We start from the raw sequence: 22,834 nt of genomic DNA, 5'->3' as shown, positions 1-22,834 counted from the left end.
TGTAATTAAAACAAATCAGAATGTGGGCAATTTCATTATTTACTCTTTCTTACTATTACAAGGGCCATTTGGGCACCTGTGCAGATAACTTTAATTGTAGATCCTGAACATAAAACTAACTTCATGACTGTTTACTAGACCATTAAACTTTTTTCATTGTCCATTTATTTGGTAGCATACTTTGAAAAGAAACCTAAACAGAAGGCAGATTATGACTTCTGTTTCACTATTTCCCTAGGCAATTCAAACAGAGACTGGTACGTAGTAGTGTTTAGTAAATATTTATTGAATGAATGGATAAAATTTTTAGCATAACTAATTAAAACTGTTCTCTCATCAGTAATGGGCTTTCATTTAAGGTTATTTCAGTAAAACATGAATTAAATGAAATGCTTGAAGAATAAGGTGTGTAGATAATTTACTTGTTAAGTAGAGATTTAGTAAAAATTTTTTGCTCTTTGTAAGCAGTCTCTACTGAGCATAATAAAATTTTTAAAACTTGTAATACTATGTCACTTTATTGTTCTGTGCATCAAATCTCATTTTTAGAAACTATAATTAGAGTAAGTGTAGTAGCAGATACTGTTTGAAATATATGCTAGAAATTTCAAGTTGGCTTTTATTGTAAAGAAAATTTCTGTTAGACACAGGTGGTGAATTTTGTGATTTGGCTTTTAATCCCCCTCCAAAAATAGAGGGTAGACAGTCTGATTATATGTGGGTTCTAGTTAACTATATTTGTTCTATAAAAACTGAAATATAGTTGATATACAATATTAGATTGATTTCAGGTTATAATTCTTAAATTTGGGAATTTAAAAAAGCTTTTAAAGTGAACAGTCTTAACTGTTATTCTAACACAACACACTATAGCAATAAGTGTAAGCTGTACAAGAGGCTTAAAGATATCTACCAGTAAGTAAAACTCTTAAGAATACCTAACCTTTAAAAATAAACCTTAAAAATCCCATAGTCTCTTTATCTCATTACCTATACTGAATTTGATAATAAAATATTTTAAGATAGTTTTATTGTAGGCCAATTTTTTGAAAGATCATTATTGAGATGTAACATACACAGAAGTGTACGTAAATATAGAACCTGATTAATTTTCACAGCTGAACAGATTCATTCAACTGGTTTACACATCAAGAAACATTATTATTAGTCTCTTTAAAAAGGTTGATTTTTTAAAAAAAATCAGACTTAGATAAACTTGAAACTTAGGTCCTGTATCTAATTACTTACCTCAGCTATCACCTTACGCAAATTATTTCACCATTCTGGGGTCTACTCCCCATCACTAAAGTGAAAGGATGATGAGACTAAATGAGCTGTTATGACTCTAGTTCCATAGAAGTGACAGGGATGAAGTGTGGCAATATAGACGTGTATAAAAGGTTGTAGGTGGTAGGCTAAGAACGCATAGTTCAGCTGTAAAAAAGTCACTCATTTTTTTTCTCTTTGTTTTTCAGGTTATATTTCACACTATGTGCTGACTGAATTTACAGAAGATATTTAAAAAAAAAAGATAAACTTTTTTCAAAGATTTTGATTCCAGTGGAATCTTTGCTTTAGATTGTGTGTGTGTGTGTGTGTGTGTGTGTGTGTGTGTGTGTGTGTGTGTGTGTGTTAGTGAATTATAACTCCAGAAGCAATGCCTGTACAAGCTCCACAATGGACGGATTTCCTCTCCTGCCCAATTTGTACTCAGACTTTTGACGAAACAATTCGAAAGCCAATCAGTTTGGGTTGTGGCCATACTGTCTGCAAGATGTGCCTGAATAAACTCCACCGCAAGGCTTGCCCATTTGACCAGACCACTATCAATACAGACATTGAGCTCCTTCCTGTGAACTCAGCATTGCTGCAGCTAGTGGGTGCTCAGGTAGGATGGATGACTTAACTGTACTTCTTAATTTCTGTGTGTGTGTGTGTTTTCCTTCTGAGATAAACCTGTGAATTAAAATTAAGCAACATTACCCTATATTTAAACAGATAAAACTTTGTTTGGCACTGTGCAAATCCTTTATTCCAGTTTGATGGGAGATTCATAGTGGTGGTGCTGTATTTCTCAGTTTCTTAGTCATAATACCATCCATTTAGATGTTCTCAACAACCTTAAAATGTCTTATGGCAATATTCTCAAATTAGAGATAAGTAGTATCCTCACAAAGGTTTCATAAAGTCAAGAGAGGCAGGTTTTTGGGAGCTAAGTATGATTCACTTAAATAATCCCTCACCAAGTTAATTTGCATATTGTGAGTGAAGTACCATATATTTGCCACAGATCTTTTCCTGGATAAATATACTAGAACTTTGGATCTGGCTCCATATGTTTTCTAGATCAATCTTCCTATAAGCTGCTAGAAAGTAGAAAGGTTCATACTATAAATGTTGGAGATGAAGAGAACAGTTCTAGAATAGCTTATTCAAAGGTAAAACTTATTTTATTTACAAACTTATCTTGATGATGTCACTAACAGCATTACCAAGTATTTGTTAATGCCCTACTTAGTTTTTCAATTCATAATCATTTCTCTTTATTTTGAAAATTCCAGTATGACATTTTGGAAACATTTTTTAATAGAAATATAATATTTTAATAACAAATAACCAATGCTACTTTTTTCCATAAAGTTAAGGATGAGCTAATTATTTTTCTGTAAAATGAGTAATGACCTTATCATATCCTACCTAACTGAAGCAATTAATGTTTACGAAATTTGAGGCTAGGATATTTTAATACATAATTATCACTATTTTAATCCTGAAGATTTCCATTAAAAACTCTTAGAGCCAATAAGTGAATTGAAGCAAAGTTGCAGGATACAAAATCAGCATGCAAAAAATCAGTTGCGTTTCTGTACACTAACAATAAACAGTCCAAAGGGAAATTAAGAAAACAATTCCACTTAGCATCAAAAAGAATAAAATTCTTAGGAATAAATTTAGCAAAGGAGGTGAAAGAAAGAGGAGGAATTGAAAACTACAAAACATTGCTGAAAGAAATTGAAGAAGACCTAAAGAAGTGGAAAGACATTATGTGTTCATCATGGGTTGGCAGGCTTAATATTGAGAAGACAGTACTTCTCAGAGCAGTCTACAGATTCAGTGCAAGCTCTATCAAAACCCCCGTGGTGGTTTTTTTTTTTGCAGAAATAGTAAAACTCATCTATGTGAAATCATAAGGTACACCAAATAGAACAATCTTGAAAAACAAGAACATTGGAGGAATCACACTTACTGATTTTGAAACTGCAAAGCTGTTAGTGACCAGTGGTACTTGCGTAAGAATAGACATTTATATCAATGAAATGAAATAGAGAGACTCCAGAAACAAGCTCACATATATCGTCAGATGATTTTTGACCAAGTAGTCACTGGGGAAAGGACAGCCTTTCCAACAAAAGATGCTGGGAAAACTGGATATACAAATGCAAAAGAGTGAAGTTGGACCCCCTAGCTCACACCATATACAAAAACTAACTCAAAATGGATCAAATGCTAAACATAACAGGTAAAACTACAAAAATCTTAGAAGAAAATATGGACATAAATCTTCATTACTTTGGAGTAGGCAGTAGTTTTTTAGATATGATACCAAAAGCACAAGGAACCAAAAGATAAATTGAACTCAGAATTTAAAAGTTTGTGTTTCAGGGGGCACTGTCAAGAGAGGGAAAGAACAATGCATAGAATGAGAGTAATAATTATCTCATATATTTGATAAGAAACCTATATAGAATATATAAACTCTTACAGCTCAGTAATAAAAATGAATTTTAAAATGGGCAAAGATCTGATTAGATACCTCAGTAAACAAGATATACAGATAGCAAATGAGCAAATAAGTTGCTCAGCATTGTCATTAAGGAATTGCAAATTAAAATGAGATACCACTACACACCAATCAGAATAGCTAAAACCCAAAGGACTGATACCACCAAATGCTCATGTAGATGGGAAGCAACAGAAACTCTCTTTTATTGCTGCTGGGAACATAAAATAGTACAGCCACTTTGAAAGTTATTGTGTGATACTATGATTCTATCTAAAGGAAATGCCCAAAATAGGCAAATCCATAGTGACAGAAAATAGGTAAGTATTTTCCTAGACCTGGTGGGGTGCTGGGAGGAAATTTAGGAGGCGTTAAAAGAATGTGGGGTTCTTTTAGGGGTAATGAAAATGTGTTGGTTGTACAAATGTGAATGTACTGAAAACTGTTATCTTAAATAGGCCAATTATATAGTATGCAAGTTGGATCTCCATAAAGTTGTTACAGAAACAACCAAACCAAAATACTGCAATAAAGTGTGTTTATGTGTATGTGTGTAAAAAATGTCTTTTGAAAGAATTCAGTAAATTTAGTGGGAGTTTTGATGTTATCAGTTTGAGAGTAGCAGTACCTAAAATATACTGACTAAAACATTTGTTTAATTAATTAGTGAGCACTCAAACAGACCCCTTTTTTGACCTCTGTCTAGGTCCCTGAGCAACAGCCCATTACTTTGTGTAGTGGAGTTGAAGACACAAAGCATTATGAGGAAGCAAAGAAATGTGTAGAAGAATTAGCATTGTACCTGAAACCACTCAGTAGTGCTAGAGGTAAATCAGATGTAATTATCCATGCTAAACAAATATTTATTAAAGATGTTTCTATTACCATAAAAATTATAGCCTATAAAATGAATGTTAATAAAATATATTTATTATAAACCAAACCCACTGGTGATAAGTTACTAATAATCATTACAAGCCACATCAAATAAAGTAGTGAATTTAGAGTTTACATGATGTTGGAAACGTTATTTGAATGACTTGCGTAAGTATAAATATACCACTGGTTTCAGAAGGGCTTTCCATCATTTGACAACAGTGAACTGCCTGCCTGTTATCCATTTTTACATAGGGTACTATAGGGGGTATAATAAAACTGGGAGTTGCCATTACTACCTTGCCATTATGGCTTATTATTTCATTAGAAAAGTGAGATTAACCCCTATGAAATAATATGCCAGAACTGTTATGGCCTCAAGACTTGGCTCTTAAACTAATGGTTAAGGTTTGGCTTTTTTTCCTTTATCCCCCATGGTTAAAATGAATAATGGTATATTTAATATCATAATGAGCATTGCATTTGCATGAGACAATAGCTTTTGTATATTTCTAAAATGCAAGTGTGACTTCACTTGTATAATTTTATTTATTGTTTAAGCATTCTAGTAGAACCCAGAACTATTCACTTACCCATAAGTCAATCAGCCCATCAGAGGAAGTTTTCCTGGATTCTAAAATTGCACTGTAAACCAAGAAATAACTTTTTACTCTCTTTTAAAGGGGTGGGTCTGAATAGCACTACTCAGAGTGTCTTGAGTCGCCCAATGCAGAGGAAGCTGGTAACTCTCGTCCACTGCCAATTGGTGGAAGAAGAAGGCAGGATTCGTGCCATGAGGGCTGCTCGATCTTTAGGTGAACGAACAGTTACAGAACTCATTCTCCAGCACCAGAATCCTCAGCAACTCTCTTCCAATCTTTGGGCAGCAGTCCGGGCAAGGGGCTGTCAGTTTCTTGGACCAGGTATGTAATTCATGTTTGATGTTTACTATACTAGTGATTCTAAAAGTATGGAATAGGAACTATATAAGTGAACATAAAGGCTAGTGCTTTGCTGTACTCTTGTTTTCAAGTAATACCCCACTTGACAATCATGACTTGGGTAATTCCATGTCAATTTTTCAGAGTGCTTAAAACTTCTCTTAATGCCAAAAGTTTATTCATTTTGATAGAAGGTTTTCTTAAATCTATACAGAGTTTAATTGAAAATTACCCCTAAATGGTTAAAAAGTGTAGCTGAATATCTCATTAAGTTACCTATTAATTATGTGGTACCTGCAGAAATTGTTGAATACTGATTGCCCTTTTAATAAATAGACTTATCTCTGCACGTGATAAATTTTGGTTTTACTCAACTTTTCCTAGCAATGCAGGAAGAAGCTCTAAAGCTGGTTCTCCTGGCCTTAGAGGATGGTTCTGCTTTGTCAAGAAAAGTATTGGTTCTCTTTGTGGTGCAAAGGTTGGAGCCACGGTTTCCACAAGCCTCTAAAACTAGCATTGGGCATGTTGTCCAGCTCCTTTATAGAGCCTCCTGCTTCAAGGTATGAACCTATGTTAAATTTCAGCTTAAAAGGACACATGGTCCTGTTATCAAACTCACATAATAAAACTAATTTAATAAAGTTGTCTGTATTTTTTCAGAGAATTTCAGCAATTTTTTTCCTTTTAAAAGAATGTTGATAGATGGTATTCTTTCTGAGTTAAATCTTGTATTGAATTTTATATGTTAATATACTGAACAACATGTATCAAATCTACACTTACAGATTTTTGTATTTGAAGATACTAATAAGCTGTGTCAGTTGTCCACCAAGACAAGAGGCAGAATTAGTCTGGAAAGAGAGTCATTGAATCAGGAATAAGTTTTATTTGGCTATTTGCTCCTGATACAATTCCACATACACAGTATTAGAGCTCCAATTGCTGTTTTGATTTCAGTATGTACAGTAATGCTGGAAATAACATTTTATATCCCAAATTGAATTAGCATTATTAATGGTGCCCACTGTGTATCATTTATTGTTCTTCCTGTTTGCCTGAATTCTTAATGTCAAGGCTTCTTGCTTATGACAGAACACGTAAACAGTACTTCATGGACCAGAGAAACATGTCTGTAAAAAATTATTAATTCACACAAGCTGTAAGGAAATCCATTCCTGAGGGAAAAACATTCCCTTGCCTTACACTCAAACTAAAAAAAAAATCCCATATTAGCCCACCTACTACATTTTGTTCTCTCATTTTTTGAGAAGGATAAAATGGTCCACAAAATCAGCAGGAGAACATACAGATTGATTGATTGGTTGGTTTATTTACTTACTTGTTTATTTGTTTAAAGGTAAGAGCTCTAGCTAAATGTCAGTATTACTCTCTTTCTAGAATCGGATTACATACTGAAAATTGGGTATGGACTCGCTGTCTGTATCCACCCCTCGTTTTCCTTAGGCACCTTTTTGCAGTGAGAACTAGCCAAAATAACTCCAATTCATCCAGATTATTCCTGAGTAATGCGCATTTATAGTAATGGTTGTAATAACAGTTGTATAGTGTAGTCTGGAATACATTTCAGAGTGTTTGCTTCCAATGTTACTAGTTCTTCATTAACAGCATCAGAAAGATAGGATATAGGAAACTTAAAAAGGAAAAGAAAAAAAAAGGAAATTTAACCTTTCCCTTGAAGAATAAATATTTTGTGAAGAAAAATAAGGGGCTATTCAGCCATAAGAAGAAACCAAATCCTACTATTTGCAACAACATGGATGGAGCTAGAGGGTATTATGCTCAGTGAAATAAGCCAGGCGGAGAAAGACAAGTACCAAATGATTTCCCTCATCTGTGGAGTATAACAACAAAGCAATAACTGAAGGAACAAAACAGCAGCAGACTCACAGAACCCAAGAGTGGACTAACAGTTACCAAAGGGAAAGGGGCCGGGGAGGGTGGGTGGGAAGGGAGGCATAAGGGGACTAAGGGGCATTATGATTACCACACATAATATGGGGAGGGGCACGGGGAAGGAAGATACCATAGAGAAGACAAGTAGTGACTGTAGCATCTTACTATGCTGATGGACAGTGACTAATGGAGTATGTGGTGGGGACTTGATAATAGGGAGGGGGGATGTAGTAACCACATTGTTGCTCATGTGAAACTTGAACATAAGATTGTGTATCAGTGATACCTTACTAAAAAAAAAAGAATCTACACATGCATACCCATGCAGGTGTTTACAGATACTTCATATATTTCCTATGAAGCATTTTATGTTCATTTTAAGTACTTAAAATGCAGTCAATATTAAAACAGGTTATTTTATTAACATCAGAGTAGTCCCCCCTTGCCCAACCCATTTATTTGCTTACAAAGTCGATTTACAAAGGGAGTATAGAACCTGATACTCCAACAGACCAAGATTCCAGTCCTAGTTTAGTCACTTGCTAGTATGTGACAATGGATCTATTGATCAACTGAATAATTAGTATCTGTAAAATGAGAAGGAGAAGTGGTTACATGTCAATATACTGTGGTAAGGATTAAGTATTTCAAGTATATAGGTGTGTGTATATAATGAAACTTGTACTATAAATTCTAATAGACTTAAATTTATTTCAAAAAACGTGATGACAAAGCTAACACCTGCTATTTTTGAGTAGTTGATACATGTAGTTTACAGTTTTCTGAATTTATTTAAATATTTCAAAATAAAGTGAAATTAAAATATTAAAAAAAAAGAATAGTAAACAGCTTTAAAACCTCAGAATGCCCACAAAGTGAACCTCTCTCAATCCTAATTAAAAGCACCAGTAGTAATTTTTTAAAGATTAGAAATTTATAAAAATCAAATTATTTTTCCCTTAGGTCATGATACTTGCCCTTTATTTCATTGTATACCTCCTTTCTTCTCTTGGTGGTAGATTGTACTACATTCTCATTCTCAATCATGAGAAGATTTTTCTTCTCTCATCCCAATAGATCTATACCCTCAACTTTATTCACCGTGGCAGAGTTTCTGTTATGTGTGTACCAATACCCATTTCTTTCTTTTTTTTTATTAAGGTATCATTGATATATATACTCTTATGAAGGTTTCACATGAAAAACATAGTGGTTACTACATTCACCCATATTATCTAGTCCCCCACCATGCCCCATTGAAGTCACTGTCCATCAGCGTAGTAAGATGCCACAGAGTCACTACTTCTCTGTGTATGCTGTCTTCCCCATGACCCACACACATACACCATATGTACCAATCATAATACCCCTCAATCCCCTCTCCCTCCCCCACCTCTCCCCTTTGGTAACTGCTAGTTCCTTCTTAGAGTCTGTGAGACTGCTGCTGTTTTATTCCTTCAGTATTGTTTCATTGTTACACTCCACAACTGAGGGAAATCATTTGGTACTTGTCTTTGTCCACCTGACTTATTCCACTGAGCATAATACCCTCTGGCTCCATCCATGTTGTTGCAAATGGTAGGATTTATTTTCTTCTCATGGCTGAATACTAGTCCATCGTGTATATGTACCACATCTTTATCCGCTCATTTACTGCCAATGCCCATTTCATCTTCCTCATGGAACTAAAATCAGATTGCATTTTCTGTTCCTTGCAGGTGTATGCATCCACATAGCTCTGTTCTAGCTTGTCCTTTTAGCATCTCTTTAATTTCCATTTGAATAGCCTTTCCAAACAAATAATTCTGGTTGTTTTTAGTACAGTACAGCTCTAAGACTTTAGACATACATTGCACTCTTCGAAATCCTGGTTATTTTTAGTTAAAGAGAGTTTTGAGAGCCAAGTCCAGGGCACCATAGTATATCATAAAGAAGGCATAGTCTACATTTTAATGATGTTTAGTCTAATTTGAGAGGGTGTTTTGACTTTGGTTTTTTGACTTAATTTTAAATAGTGGTAAATATAGTTGTTGTGACTGGTTCTTGATTTTTTTATCTATTTGGTCTTTCTGTGGATTTAACCAACAAAATTTAAATTAGACCTTTTTTCAATAAGAATGAAATACATTTGCAGCCAAAGTGTGCATCAATAGATGAATGGATAAAGATGTGATACATATATACAATGGAATATTACTCAGCTATAAAAAAAGAAAAAGTCCTGCCATTTGCAACAGTGTGGATGACCTTGAGGGTATTCTGTGAAGTGAAATAATCCAGGCAGGGATAGACAAATACCGTATGGTTTTACTTACTTATGAAGTCTAAAAACAAAACAGAATGAACAAAACAACAGTAGACTCATAGACACTGAGAAATGACTGGTGGTTACCATGGGGGAGGGGTTGAGGTAGGTGGGTGGGGAATGTGAGGGCGATAAAGGGCACAAAAATGTCAATCTTAATATAAGTTGGTCACGGATGGAAGTGCAGCATAGAAAAAAGAGTCAGTAGTTCTGTAACATTTCTGTGTTGATAGAGTAGCTACACTAGTTGGATGAGGACTTAATGATGTAACTATTGAATCACTATGTTGTATACTTGAAACCAATACAATATTGTATATCAACTACAATAAAAAAAATCGAAAAAAAGGAAGAAAAAAATCAACATGTTTAACTTGATCAAACTGAGACCATAATAAACACAAAAGCATCAAAGAAAAAAAAAGGAATGTAATATGTTTTAAAACATACAGCAGTATGGTCTAGACATCTTGACTTAGATATTCTGTAAGTTCTTCAGAGAAAAAAAAAATGGGAATTTTCTACTAGAGGAATTTGAGTCCTTATGAAAATAAAAGATTAACAAAGCAAAATATGTTCTAAAATATGTTAAAACATACAGCAGTATGGTCTAGACGTCTTGACTTAGATATTCTGTAGGTTCTTCAGAGAAAAAAAAATGGGAATTTTCTACTAGAGGAATTTGAGTCCTTATGAAAATAAAAGATTAACAAAGCAAAATATGTTCTAAAATATGTTAAGATATAGGTAATTGTAGATTAGAATTATTTCACTCTTCATTTGTTAAGCATTTGGCCTAAATAGCTTGACTCAAAAAGTAAGTTTTTGGGGGTGATAACAATAATACCTATCTACCTCAACTAGTTGAGAGAATGAAATGAGTTAGTACGTTAATATAATGGTTAATAAGGTAATTTAACCACACCTACTGGCATACACTGAGCACTTGGTAAATGTTAATTATGTGATAGTGACACAACCTATAAAACTCAATGAGAATTAAGGCAAGTACAAATTAGTCATCTTGATCACAGCAACTAAAGCTCTTTGAGTTATGAGTACCAGCTAGTTCAGTGCCAGGCAGGCTCCAGAATAATAATCCATGGTCATGTAGAAGAAACTACATTGATTTTCACAATAATTGTACTTAGGTGGTGAGTATTTTCTTCTTTTCAAAATACATATAATTTACACTGTGTGTATGTCTTAAGGTCTAGTCAGTCTTTGGATTGATACTTATACTCATCCTTCTTTCTGTAAGACCATCCAAAAGAAGTTGACATCTGTAAAGGAAGAAATGTTTTAGTCAGTACCTGGTGTGTTCCATTTTAATCTTGCTGTTGCTAAAAGCAGTGTATTTGTTACATTAAAAATTGTCTGCATTCTAATTGTGGTCAATTATGTATAAACCCATTTTGTTTCTTACCAGACTCATTATGAGATTATGTGTGTCTTATTAGGTCACCAAACGTGATGAAGACTCTTCTTTGATGCAGCTGAAGGAAGAATTTAGAACCTATGAAGCTCTGCGGCGAGAACATGATTCCCAGATAGTACAGATTGCTATGGAAGCTGGTTTACGAATTGCACCAGACCAATGGTCCTCTTTGCTTTATGGAGACCAGTCTCACAAATCTCATATGCAGTCCATTATTGACAAGGTATACCCTTTTTTGTCCTTACTTCCTGCACTAATCTTGAAGTTTTGGCAATTCATGATTTATTAATCATTTATTTAAAAACATGTTGAAGTGAATACTGTATGTCAGGGTTTTGTTAATTATATTCTCTGTAGTTGAGAGTCATGTAACTAGTCATACCACAGTAACAATTCATATGGATTTTTAAATTGTGTTATAATTGACACTGTTCATTTAAGATTTGATTATTGTTATAATGCCTTACCCAGCTTTTTCTCGCATTCCTTGAGAGTCTGCCTTCCTATTTTATCATTGCCTCTCTCTCTTCTTTTCCTCTGAGTTTTGATCATTGTGTTAGGTAAGCCCATTTTCTAAATGCCTTCATTATCTTACTGTAGCAGCCATTTAATGGTCTGGAAGGTATATACATTGAGGTTTCTTATGATTCGCAGCCTGAGTAATTTCGTGTAAGTTACCAACAATTCTAAATTTGATCAAATTTTCAGTAAACTTATTTCTACTTTATCTGTTGTTTGTTAGGGTGAAAGGATCACAACAGTACACATGAGTTTTAGGTCATGTTTCATTGTTTATTTCTGACTATAAGCTGCACTTATTGCTCTTAAAACTAGAGTAATACTGTAACTGCTTTTGTTGTAATTCAACATGAAACAAAGTGCTACTAAAGAAGTCTTAAAGTGCTATACAAATACATTTATAGTAGTATTTAACACTTATCATGAGCTTACTGTATGCCTGGTGGTTTTAAATAATTCATGTAATCCTCTCAACAGCCCTGTATTATCCCTTTTACAAGAGAGAAAGGGGTTGAGTACATTTCTCCAGGATCACATAGGTAATAAGTGACAGAGCTGGATTTGAACTTGGGCATTCTGACTCTAGAATCCATATTCTTAACTGCTAAACATCTTTCTACACTATTCTTCCCTTTTTTTCGTATTCCAAAATATAGAATTCTTTGAATTAGTAGATTGCTATTAAAGGAGAATTGGAAAATGTGTTTTATAACTACTTGGTGAATAATTTTCAGTGTAATGTGTATTATTTGTTCTATCCTAAAAGTCTTCCCTGTAGATACCTTTAACCAAACTTTGCCTGCAACTCCTAGGTCTGAAATTATGCAACTGATTGATTATAACATTGAAACCTCCATAATGCTCTTAAAGCAGTAGCTTTTTACTTCTGAAGAGAAACTTGGTTTTTATAAAAATTCTACAAGGAGTTTGACCTTTTTGTCTGAACTGGACTGTATAACTAGTTGTATATCCTGCCATAATTTTCTTACATCATGAGCAGTAATTTGAATTTAATACCCAGAGACCTTTATATAATAAACTAGAACAAATGCAGTGTATGTGACATAATGTAAAGTAATTTTCTGTGATAATGGAAATGTTCTATGTATGCACTGTCCTATGTGGTGTTCACTAGCCACACATGGCTATTAAGCCCCTGAAATGTGGCTTGTGCAACTGGAAACTAAAATTTTTACTTAAATTTAAATAGCCACAGGTTGCAAATGGCTACTGTATCAAATAGTGCAAATACAGGATTTATTAAAAGTGAAAAGAGAAGCAATAATCCTATTAAATTAATGAACAAACATGAATTCGAAGTTCACAAAGAGGAAATATATCTAACTGATGGAATATAATTCAGCCCCCATGATAATTCAATATACATTTAAAACATTGACATACCAAATACTGCCTGTTAATAAACATATACTCTCATACATTGCTGATGATTTGTAAAATGCATTACAAATCTTTTGGGAAGCAGTATGTCAAGGAATAAAAACTCAAAATATTCATGGCTTTTGACCAAATAGTCTATTCCCAAGAATTAAGGAAATAATCCAAACTTTTGAAAAGGCTATGAGCTCAGAGGCACTAATAGCAACATTATCTATAAAGGAGAAAATAAGGGGATGGTTAAAGAAGTTAAGATCTATCTGCTCAGAATACTGTTATACGACTTTCTGTATTGACAGATTACTAACTGTGCTAATTGGGGTGAGGATTTAATGTGGGTAACTGTTGAACCACTGTGTTGCATAGTTGAAACTAATAGTAGATTTTATATCAACTATATATCAGTTTAAAGAGACCACTTATATGGCCACTAAGTTACAGTTTTGTCAGGACAGATACTCTCTTCAACTGAATACCATTCAGTTTCTTAAAAAGCATTGGTAAAATATTTTTACAAGTCTTAGTGGTGGATGCATGGTTATTGTCATTATATTAGAAACTTTTCTTTGAAATATTAATAATATTTCACAGTATTTCATAGTTACCAATATAAAAATGTTTTTGTCATATTAATGGTAGCCATAATCATAAGTTTATAAGTATCTGATTATAAGTACATAAAAAACATGCAAAGATGAAAAAATTGAATAAAGGCATGTCATCATTCAAATGATAGTTGTGTTATTTTTCCATGTTTTTTAGTGTATGTTTTTTTAAAATTACCTTTTATAGAGTGGTCTTTCGGGGGGGAATTCTCATCTGTATTAATAAACTGCATAGAGAGTTTAATGTTTCCAAGTAAGAACTTAAATTATGTGAATTACTATTACGTAATTTTTTTTCCCTACTAAAAGTCATATGTAGCAAGTACCTCAACGTAATAAAGGCCATATATGACAAACCCACAGCCAACATCAAACTGAACGGCGAGAAGCTGATAGCTTTTCCTCTAAGTTCGGGAACAAGACAGGGATACCCACTCTCCCCACTGTTATTCAACATAGTACTGGAGGTCCTAGCCATGGCAATTAGACAAAACAAAGAAATACAAGGAATCTAGATTGATAAAGAAGAAGTCAAGCTGTCATTATTTGCAGATGACATGATATTGTACATAAAAACCCTAAAGACTCCACTCCAAAACTATAAGAACTAATATCAGAATTCAGCAAAGTTGCAGGATACAAAATTAATGCACAGAAATCGGTTGCTTTCCTATACAGTAACATGAAGTAACAAAGTGAAATCAGGAAAACAATTCCATTCACAATTGCATCAAAAAGAATAAAATAGCTAGGAATAAACCTAACCAAGGAAGTGAAAAACCTATACCCTGAAAACTATAAGACACCCTTTTTTGGGGGCTGGGGGTAAGGGGGTGAAAGGGTTATACCCAACTTTATTTCCAGGTGGCAGGTCAGTCACTAAAATCCTGTTCACTCAGAGCGAGTCTGCATGCAGCAAGCCAGTCTCTGCCTCTGGGCCCCTCTATCTGCACAGCCGTCCCACGCAGCCATCCTCTGGGCCTCTCTGCACAGTCGTCCCGCACAGCCATCCTCTGGGCCTCTGTTTTTGGTGCTGCCAGCACTCCAGCCTCTGCTCTGCTCTCTTGCAGCCTTGCAGCCCTGCCACCGTGTCGCGCCCAGAGCACTGGGCAGAAATTAAAGAGGACACTAACAAATGGAAACTCATCCCATGCTCTTGCCTAGGAAGAATTAATATCATCAAAATGGCCATCCTGCCCAAAGCAAATCCACAGATTCAATACAATCCCTATCAAATTACCAACAGCATTCTTCAACAAACTGGAACAAATAGTTCAAAAATTCATATGGAACCACCAAAGACGCCAAATAGCCAAAGCAATCCTGAGAAGGAAGAATAAAGTGGGGGGATCTTGCTCCCCAATTTCAAGCTCTACTACAAAGCCACAGTAATCAAGACAATTTGGTACTGGCACAAGAACAGACGCACAGACCAGTGGAACAGAATGGAGACTCCAGATATTAACCCAAACATACATGGTTAATTATTATACAATAAAGGAGCTATGGACATACAGTGGGGAAATGATAGCCTCTTCAACAGTTGGTGTTGGCGAAACTGGACAGCTACATGTAAGAGAATGAAACTGGATCATTGTCTAACCCCATACACAAAAGTAAATTCTAAATGGATCAAAGACCTGTATGTAAGTCATGAAACCATAAAACTCTTAGAAAAAAACAGAAGCAAAAATCTCTTGCACGTAAACATGAGTGACTTCTTCATGAACATATCTCCCTGGGCAAGGGAAACAAAAGCAAAAATGAACAAGTGGGACTATATCAAGCTGAAAAGCTTCTGTACAGCAAAGGACACCATCAGTAGAACAAAAAGGCATCTTACAGTATGGGAGAATATATTCATAAATGACAGATCCGATAAAGGGTTGACATCCAAAATATATAAAGAGCTCACACACCTTAACAAACAAAAAGCAAATAATCCAATAAAAAAATGGGCAGAGGAGTTGAACAGACACTTCTCCAAAGAAGAAATTCAGATGGCCAACAGACACATGAAAAGATGCTCCGCATTGGTAGTCATCAGAGAAATGCAAATTAAAACCACAATGAGATACCACCTCACACCAGTAAGGATGGCCACCATCCAAAAGACAAACAACAAATGTTGGCGAGGTTGTGGAGGAAGAGGAACCCTCCTACACTGCTGGTGGGAATGTAAACTACTTCAACCATTGTGGAAAGCAGCATGGAGGTTCCCCAAAAAACTCAAAATAGAAATAGCATTTGCTCCAGGAATTCCACTCCTAGGAATTTACCCTAAGAATGCAAGAGCCCAGTTTGAAAGTGACAGATGCACCCCTATGTTTATTGCAGCACTGTTTACAATAGCCAAGAAATGGAAGCAACCTAAGTGTCCATCAGTAGATGAATGGATAAAGAAGATGTGGTCCATATACACAATGGAATATTATTCAGCCATAAGAAGAAAACAAATCCTACCATTTGCAACCACATGGATGGAACTAGAGAGTATTTTGCTCAGTGAAATGAGCCAGGAGGAGAAAGAGAAGTACCAAATGACTTCACTCATATGTGTAGTATAAGAACAAAGAAAAAACTGAAGGAACAAAACAGCAGCAGAATCACAGAACCCAAGAATGGACTAACAGTTAGCAAAGGGAAGGGACTGGGAAGGATGTGTGGAAAGGAAGCGGGTGCAGGAAGAAAGGGAGCATTACAATTAGCAGCATGTATAATGTAGGGGGAGGCACGGGGAGGGCTGTACAACACAGGAGACAAGTAGTGATTCTGTAGCATGTTACTAGACTGATGGACAGTGACTGTAATGGGGTATGTGGGGGGGACTTGGTGATGGGGGGAGTCTAGTAAACATAATGTTCCTCATGTAATTGTAGATTAATGATAACAAAAAAAAAAAGGAAAAGTTGTATGTATGGCCAACTTAGGGGAGTTAATGCAGGAATGTGTATCATTAAGCCTTAGGAAAATACACAACCTTCCAAGAATCCCAAAGCATTATAGAAATTTTTTGAGCTGCAGTGAACTTTTGAAATTATTTAGTCCATATAACAGATGAACTTCAGATTGAGTAATTTCAGTTATTTGAAAGGACCCCAAGAGCTAAACTAACATAGTGCTGTAAGAACATAACATGGAAAAGTACTTCCATATTGAGGAATTCAGAAAGGTCTCTCACATTAGAAGAATGTGACTGTAGAGGGAAGGAGAGTATATAATATGCCAAGGTGTGGATGCAGAGAATTGCAGGGTTTGTTTGCATAGCAGATAATCCAGTCTGGATAAAGTGTGGGATGTGTGGGAGCCTTAAAATTAAATTTCATAAATTATAAAAATGATTGTGATTTTGTAAATAATCTTATTTTAAAAGGGTTATCTGGCCCTTGGGAAAGTTAATGTTTATCTTTTTTAAGTTGCAGACCCCAGCCTCTTTTGCGCAAAGTGTTCAGGAACTAACAATTGCTCTCCAGCGGACTGGAGATCCAGCAAACTTGAACCGACTAAGACCCCATTTGGAGTTACTAGCAAACATTGACCCTAGTCCAGGTAAACCCAGTGGAAATTAATGGACTGTCCTATGTGTACCTCAGTGCTACTCAATGGGTCTTTTAATTATCTTCTGTTATATTCTTCTAGAATTGCCCAGAGTAGTTATTCCAAATCTTTTCTACAGTATTTAAGTTTTTGGCCCCTGTCTTGTCTCTCTCTCTATTACTTAACAAATACTTAATACTTTTTATGAACTGCTCATTTTGCCAGGAAAACAGTTCTCTGGCATCTTTCTATGTGCTGTATTTTACTGTTCTCATCTGTTTTCAAGTTTTCTCATTCTTTCTATATTGTATGTCTTTTCTTGTATTTTCTTGGTCCAATTTTTTCCATATTTTTATTTTGTTCCATTAGGTATTCTCCCTTGCATATCTGTACTTTGTCAACCCTTTTTCTGCTGCTGCTTGACCTGAAAATCACCCAATCTTTTGTGAAAATAACCTAGATTTTCACCTAGGACTTACATCTGAAATGTTTTAGCTTATAGCCTATTGCTCCCTGTGTTTATTCCTACACTGAACTCAAACTCTCTTAACATTGGCTAGTAATTTCCCAGTTTCCAAAGTCGTCTTCTCAGTCCTTGAATTAGGTGATTTGTCGTCAGCATTTGAGAATATTGTTGACCACTTCCTTGGTAAGAGAAGCTTCGTTGATACCTTCAGCACAGAATGCAAGCTGTAGTTGCATGATTCTCTTCTGACCTGTCTAAATGCTGCTTCAGTCTTTTATTTTGACAACTCTTTCCTGTCCTCCCCACTAAGGAGTAGGCTGGTTCTGTTCTTGGAATTTTGTTTACTCTGCACCTCTCTGTTGATGACTGTCATTCATTCCCAGGATCAGGTGTTAACTCTTTATAGAGAATAGACTCTCAAATATCTCTATCACTCTTATCCCTTCATGACCCCAGACCCACTTTCCCAAATGCTTTGTGAGATTCCCTGTCTTCTCCTCGGTGTGTTGCAAAGCAAACTCATCTTCACCTGATAACCTGCTCTTCCTTCTGTGATCGCTTTCTGTAAATGACCTCATTCTCTGAGGTATGAAAGTTTAAAACCTGAGTCTTTTATCTTAGCTCATATCTTTTCCTTTCACTTGCTCCACATACCATTTCAGACAACAGGGTCTATGTGTTCTTCTTTCACAATATCCTTCTATCCTATGCCTATTAACATTGCTTGTGAGGGCCCCATTCCTTTTCCTGACACTAAGTGCCTTCCATTTTACTCTTCTCTTTTCATTCTTCCAGTCTTGTTACTTTTGCAAAACACATCACATCTCTGATCTTATTTCTATGCTCAAACTTTCGATGATACTCTGTCGCTTGTAGAATATTGGCTAGGTCTTTGAGAACCCTCTACTTTTTTTCAGCCTACCTTTATAGACTTACCAGATTCCTTCAAAGCAGATCATATCTATTTCTAGAACACAATGATTTTTTTTTTCTTTTACTTCTGTGCTTGGTCATTCTGAGCAGTTAGAATGTCCACAAGCTTACCAGCCTCATCAACTACCAACTTCTCTGCTGCATCTGTGCCAATATATTCTCTCGTGTAACAATGGAGAAACTACCAGCTAAAACCACCCTCTCTTATGTACTGGTATCATCTTATCAGGTATATTCCTCCAGTGGCCTGTGGTTCTTTATCGTCACTTTTCCTTCTTTACTAGACAATTTCTATCAAGATACAAACATACTATTATTCGTGCCATCATAACCCACTTTTGACACCATTTGCCATCTCCCTGCTCCTCTGTTTCTCTTTCATAGCACTCAAACTCACTCCAATCAGACATATTAATCAAAACCGCTTTTTTCAAGATCACAAGTGACTTCCATGTAGCTCATTCCAAAGGTCAATTCTTGGTTCTACTGTATTTGACCCATTAGCAGCATTTAACATTGTTGTTTTCTCTCTACTCCTTATAACACTGTTTTCACTTGGCTCCCAGGTCACCACATTCCTAGTTTCCTTCCTTCTTTATTGAACTCTCCTTCTCAGCCCCTTTTGCTGATTTCTCCTCATCTCCATAACCTCTACCTTTACAGTGTTCCCAGGTTTAATCCTTAGTATCTCTTCTCAACCCATTCCCTAGATAACCTCATCTAGTTTTGAGACTTTAAATATTTATGTAACTCACAAATTTATAATATTTCATCAGTTCTTTTTTCAGATCTTATTTCTGAAATTGGGATGCATTTGAGCAGTCACGGATGTGATAATTTAATTTGATCTTTTTTATATTTTGGTGGCACATAAAATGGTGGTGTCACAGTTGATGTTTTATCATTTGTGAAACTCTGTATCCAACCCCGGCCTTCTCCCTGAGTTCTCTACATCCCCCTGCCTGCTTAGTGTCCATTAACTCTGCTTGAATATCTAATAAGAACCTCAAACTTAATCTGCTCACAAGTGAGTTCCAAATCCCTTCACCCTCCACCCCAATTCCTGTTAATAACAGCTCCATCCTTCCATTTCCTCAGTCCAAACACCTTGGAGATAATCCTAAACCTTTCTTTCTCTTCGTAAGGTACATCTGACCCTTCAGCCTATCCTGTTGCTCTGCCTTTAAAACATATCCAGAATTTATCTAGTTACCACCTTCAGTACCACCACCCTCATCTCTCTTCATGGATTATTGAATAGCCTCCACTCGTCTTGTCTGTTTTTAGCATAGGAGACAGGGTGATCCTGTTACTCCTGCTCAGAATTCTCTGGCACTTTCCATCCCTCAGTAAAAGCCAAAGTCTTTTCCATGACCAGCCAGCCTTATGTTTATCTGGTCTTCCTTTACCTCTCTCCAACCTTGTCTCCTACTCTTTTCTACCTAATGTTTTCCTTTCTGTAGAATATTCTGGGCATAGTCCCGCATTGTGGCCTTCACACATATTCTCACTTCTTCTAGAATGCTTTTCTCCTAAGTCACAAGGCACACTCAGACCCTTCTTTCAGGTCTTCCATAGAACATAACCTTCTCAAGGAGGCTTTCTTAGGCTACCCTAACATTTACAAATACCTGTCCCACTTGCCTTCCTTGCTCAATCAACTCATCTACCTGAATACTTTTTTTGTTGTTATTTATCTTATTTCCTGTCTGGCTCCTCTCCTTGAAAATAACACAGATTTTTGTTTTAATTGCTGCTGTTTCCCAGCAACTAGAACAATACCTGGAACTTAGGTATTCCAAAAAATAGTTTTTTATATGTCTGTTCTTTTTACTTTCTCTACTTGAAGTGTTTATCCTTTTGTCCTTTTGAAGTGCCATGTGTCCCTCCAAGCCTTGTTTAAATCCAGACACGTAGGAAGAGTATCTCTATCCAGTAGGAAGTCATCTTTGTATCTGTGTCCTCACTTCTTTTTATATTTCTTTAAAGAGAATTCATATTTAGGCTTATGGTTAATTTTTCCTTTATTAAATTACAGTGCTCGCACTGGACAAATACTTATTAAATGAAAAGGATGTATAGCAAACTGCTTTATATAATAGCTCTTTCATTAAAGTTTTTAAACATTTTCCAATTTTAATACTTGACTTACACAGAATTTCAAAATAGACATTACAAATTGGCTGATTGTAGGCAGTCCACAGTTTTGTTTGGGCAACACAATGTTGGTCTGTACAATAGTCTAAACTATTTAGGTACTAACACTTAAAAACTGGATAATTTTACATAAAAATCTCAAATTTCAGCTTTCTTTAAAAAACAGTGGTATATTTGGCAGTGCCAGCCTTGCATCTTTGTAGACCAGCAGTCAGCTAAAGTTGAATAGTAACCACAACCTTAGAATTGTAGCATACACTCTCCAGTTCAGTGCAGTCCCTATTGTACTCTATTGTCATTTCCAATCCTAAAGGTCTAATGGAGGTTGCCATTTACTGTCAGGCCTACTTAGTTCCTTTATGTTACCATCTCTGTCCCAGTAATTTTAGTTTGCATCCCCAGCTTTAGATGAATACATCCATTCCTTTAGGATGATGTTTAGGTGAATAAGCTATTACTGAAAAGCTGTATAAAGCTTAACTTTATTTCATTGAAGTGCTGACACTAATTCCTCTATTGATTTAATATTGGCAAAACTTTGAATAACATAGTTAGAATTGTTTTTATTTGTTATGTAGATGCTCCTCCTCCTACTTGGGAACAGCTGGAAAATGGGCTTGTTGCTGTGCGCACAGTGGTACACGGGCTCGTTGATTATATCCAGAATCACAGCAAAAAAGGAGCAGATCAGCAGCAGGTAAGGGAGAAATTTGAAACTTAGAAGTAAATGACAGTGTGGGTGTCCTTTAGGTACAAACAAAGCTAAGAAGATGACATGAATATTTTGAGACTCTGACTATAGAAACTATAAACTACTTTAGCATGGTTAGCAGCCAGCTTACTGCATTACCTAGTAGTTTTATCTGACAACATTGGAACTAAATAATCCTCATTGCTCTAATGTTGTGCTGGAGTTGCTTTTCACATTGAATATACCAGCATTTGATTCTTTGCTGAAGGTTATTCCATTTAAATATATTCTCTTTGGTTCAATTACTTTTGTTTGACAGTAGGTACACTTTTTAGTGCTAATGCTATTTTCACTGTTCGATATTTATAAATGGTTTTTCTGTGTTAGTGTTTTAACATTTCCCTTCATAATGTATGCCACTCCATTTGGACAGTTTTCTTCAAATATTTTAAATGAAATATGTGGCAGTAAAATATAGTACCTTATGTTGTGACTAGAGTTCTTAATTTTTCTCCCAGTAATTTTATTGTGCCCTCAGGATTTATGTTAAATTCATTAGATGTTTAATTTTGCAGTAATAAACTTGAGAAATTAAAACTTTGTTATCAATTTATCTGACTCCAGTAAATATTAACAAGAGATTGTTCAATATTCCTTTTTTCTTTGCGAGACAGAAAATGCTGCAAATGGCCTGTTAAGTAGAATAATGTGGATATGATTTTCCTCATCAATCTAAGCATAGATCAGAGCTTTATTTTGTGATGAAGAAATAAATTAAAAACCTGTTTTTAACTCATTCTATTAGATATGAAGAATGTAATAAAAATAATAAGATTAACCTTTAAATTCTACCATTAAGTGATAAAATATGTTTCATTTAGCTTAGTGCTATGCTTGATACTTCATTAACTTCCAAATCCGTCCTCCTGCCTCATCCCTGAGTTGTAAATAAGTTTCATTTGTATCTTCGGAGATATTTTAAGTCCTTGATATTCTTCTGCATGTCAATAATTGGTTACAGAATATTCTTCAGCTTTAGGGGCCTGTTGCAGATTTGTGGTGTGTTATAAGGAAACGTAAGTATAGCCATACTGAATTTTGTCCAAAACAAATATTAGAGAAGTCAGTTTAAATATATCAGAAGTCCTAAACTCCAATGATTCGTCCATTATAAAATCGGGAAAGAAGATCATAGAGCCCTCAGGAGATTTAATTATGAATTTGTGGTGCCACATGTGTAAGAATTAATACCAACATATATTGGAAAAATCAA

The 22,834-nt window shown here is 35.3% G+C and overlaps 1 protein-coding gene across 4 annotated transcripts in view; it reads left to right on the top strand.

The window, feature by feature from the left end:
• The first annotated feature begins 1,498 nt into the window (after positions 1-1,498).
• RC3H1 (ring finger and CCCH-type domains 1) overlaps positions 1,499-22,834 on the top strand; it is a 58,470-nt gene continuing 37,134 nt past the window's right edge. For all 4 annotated transcript variants that reach the window (XM_017673687.3, XM_073216777.1, XM_017673682.3 and 1 more), the window contains exons 1-7: positions 1,499-1,888; positions 4,488-4,608; positions 5,341-5,580; positions 5,983-6,158; positions 11,278-11,478; positions 17,194-17,326; positions 21,449-21,567. In XM_017673687.3, the coding sequence (XP_017529176.2) occupies positions 1,658-1,888; positions 4,488-4,608; positions 5,341-5,580; positions 5,983-6,158; positions 11,278-11,478; positions 17,194-17,326; positions 21,449-21,567 (1,221 nt within the window). In that variant the 5' untranslated portion in view covers positions 1,499-1,657. The remainder of the gene's footprint in view (positions 1,889-4,487; positions 4,609-5,340; positions 5,581-5,982; positions 6,159-11,277; positions 11,479-17,193; positions 17,327-21,448; positions 21,568-22,834) is intronic.

Source organism: Manis javanica, chromosome 11 (genome assembly GCF_040802235.1).
Source record: "Manis javanica isolate MJ-LG chromosome 11, MJ_LKY, whole genome shotgun sequence".
Lineage (NCBI taxonomy): Eukaryota > Metazoa > Chordata > Mammalia > Pholidota > Manidae > Manis > Manis javanica.
Note: the sequence above shows the minus strand (reverse complement) of the source record. Positions and strands in the feature narration are given on the sequence as shown.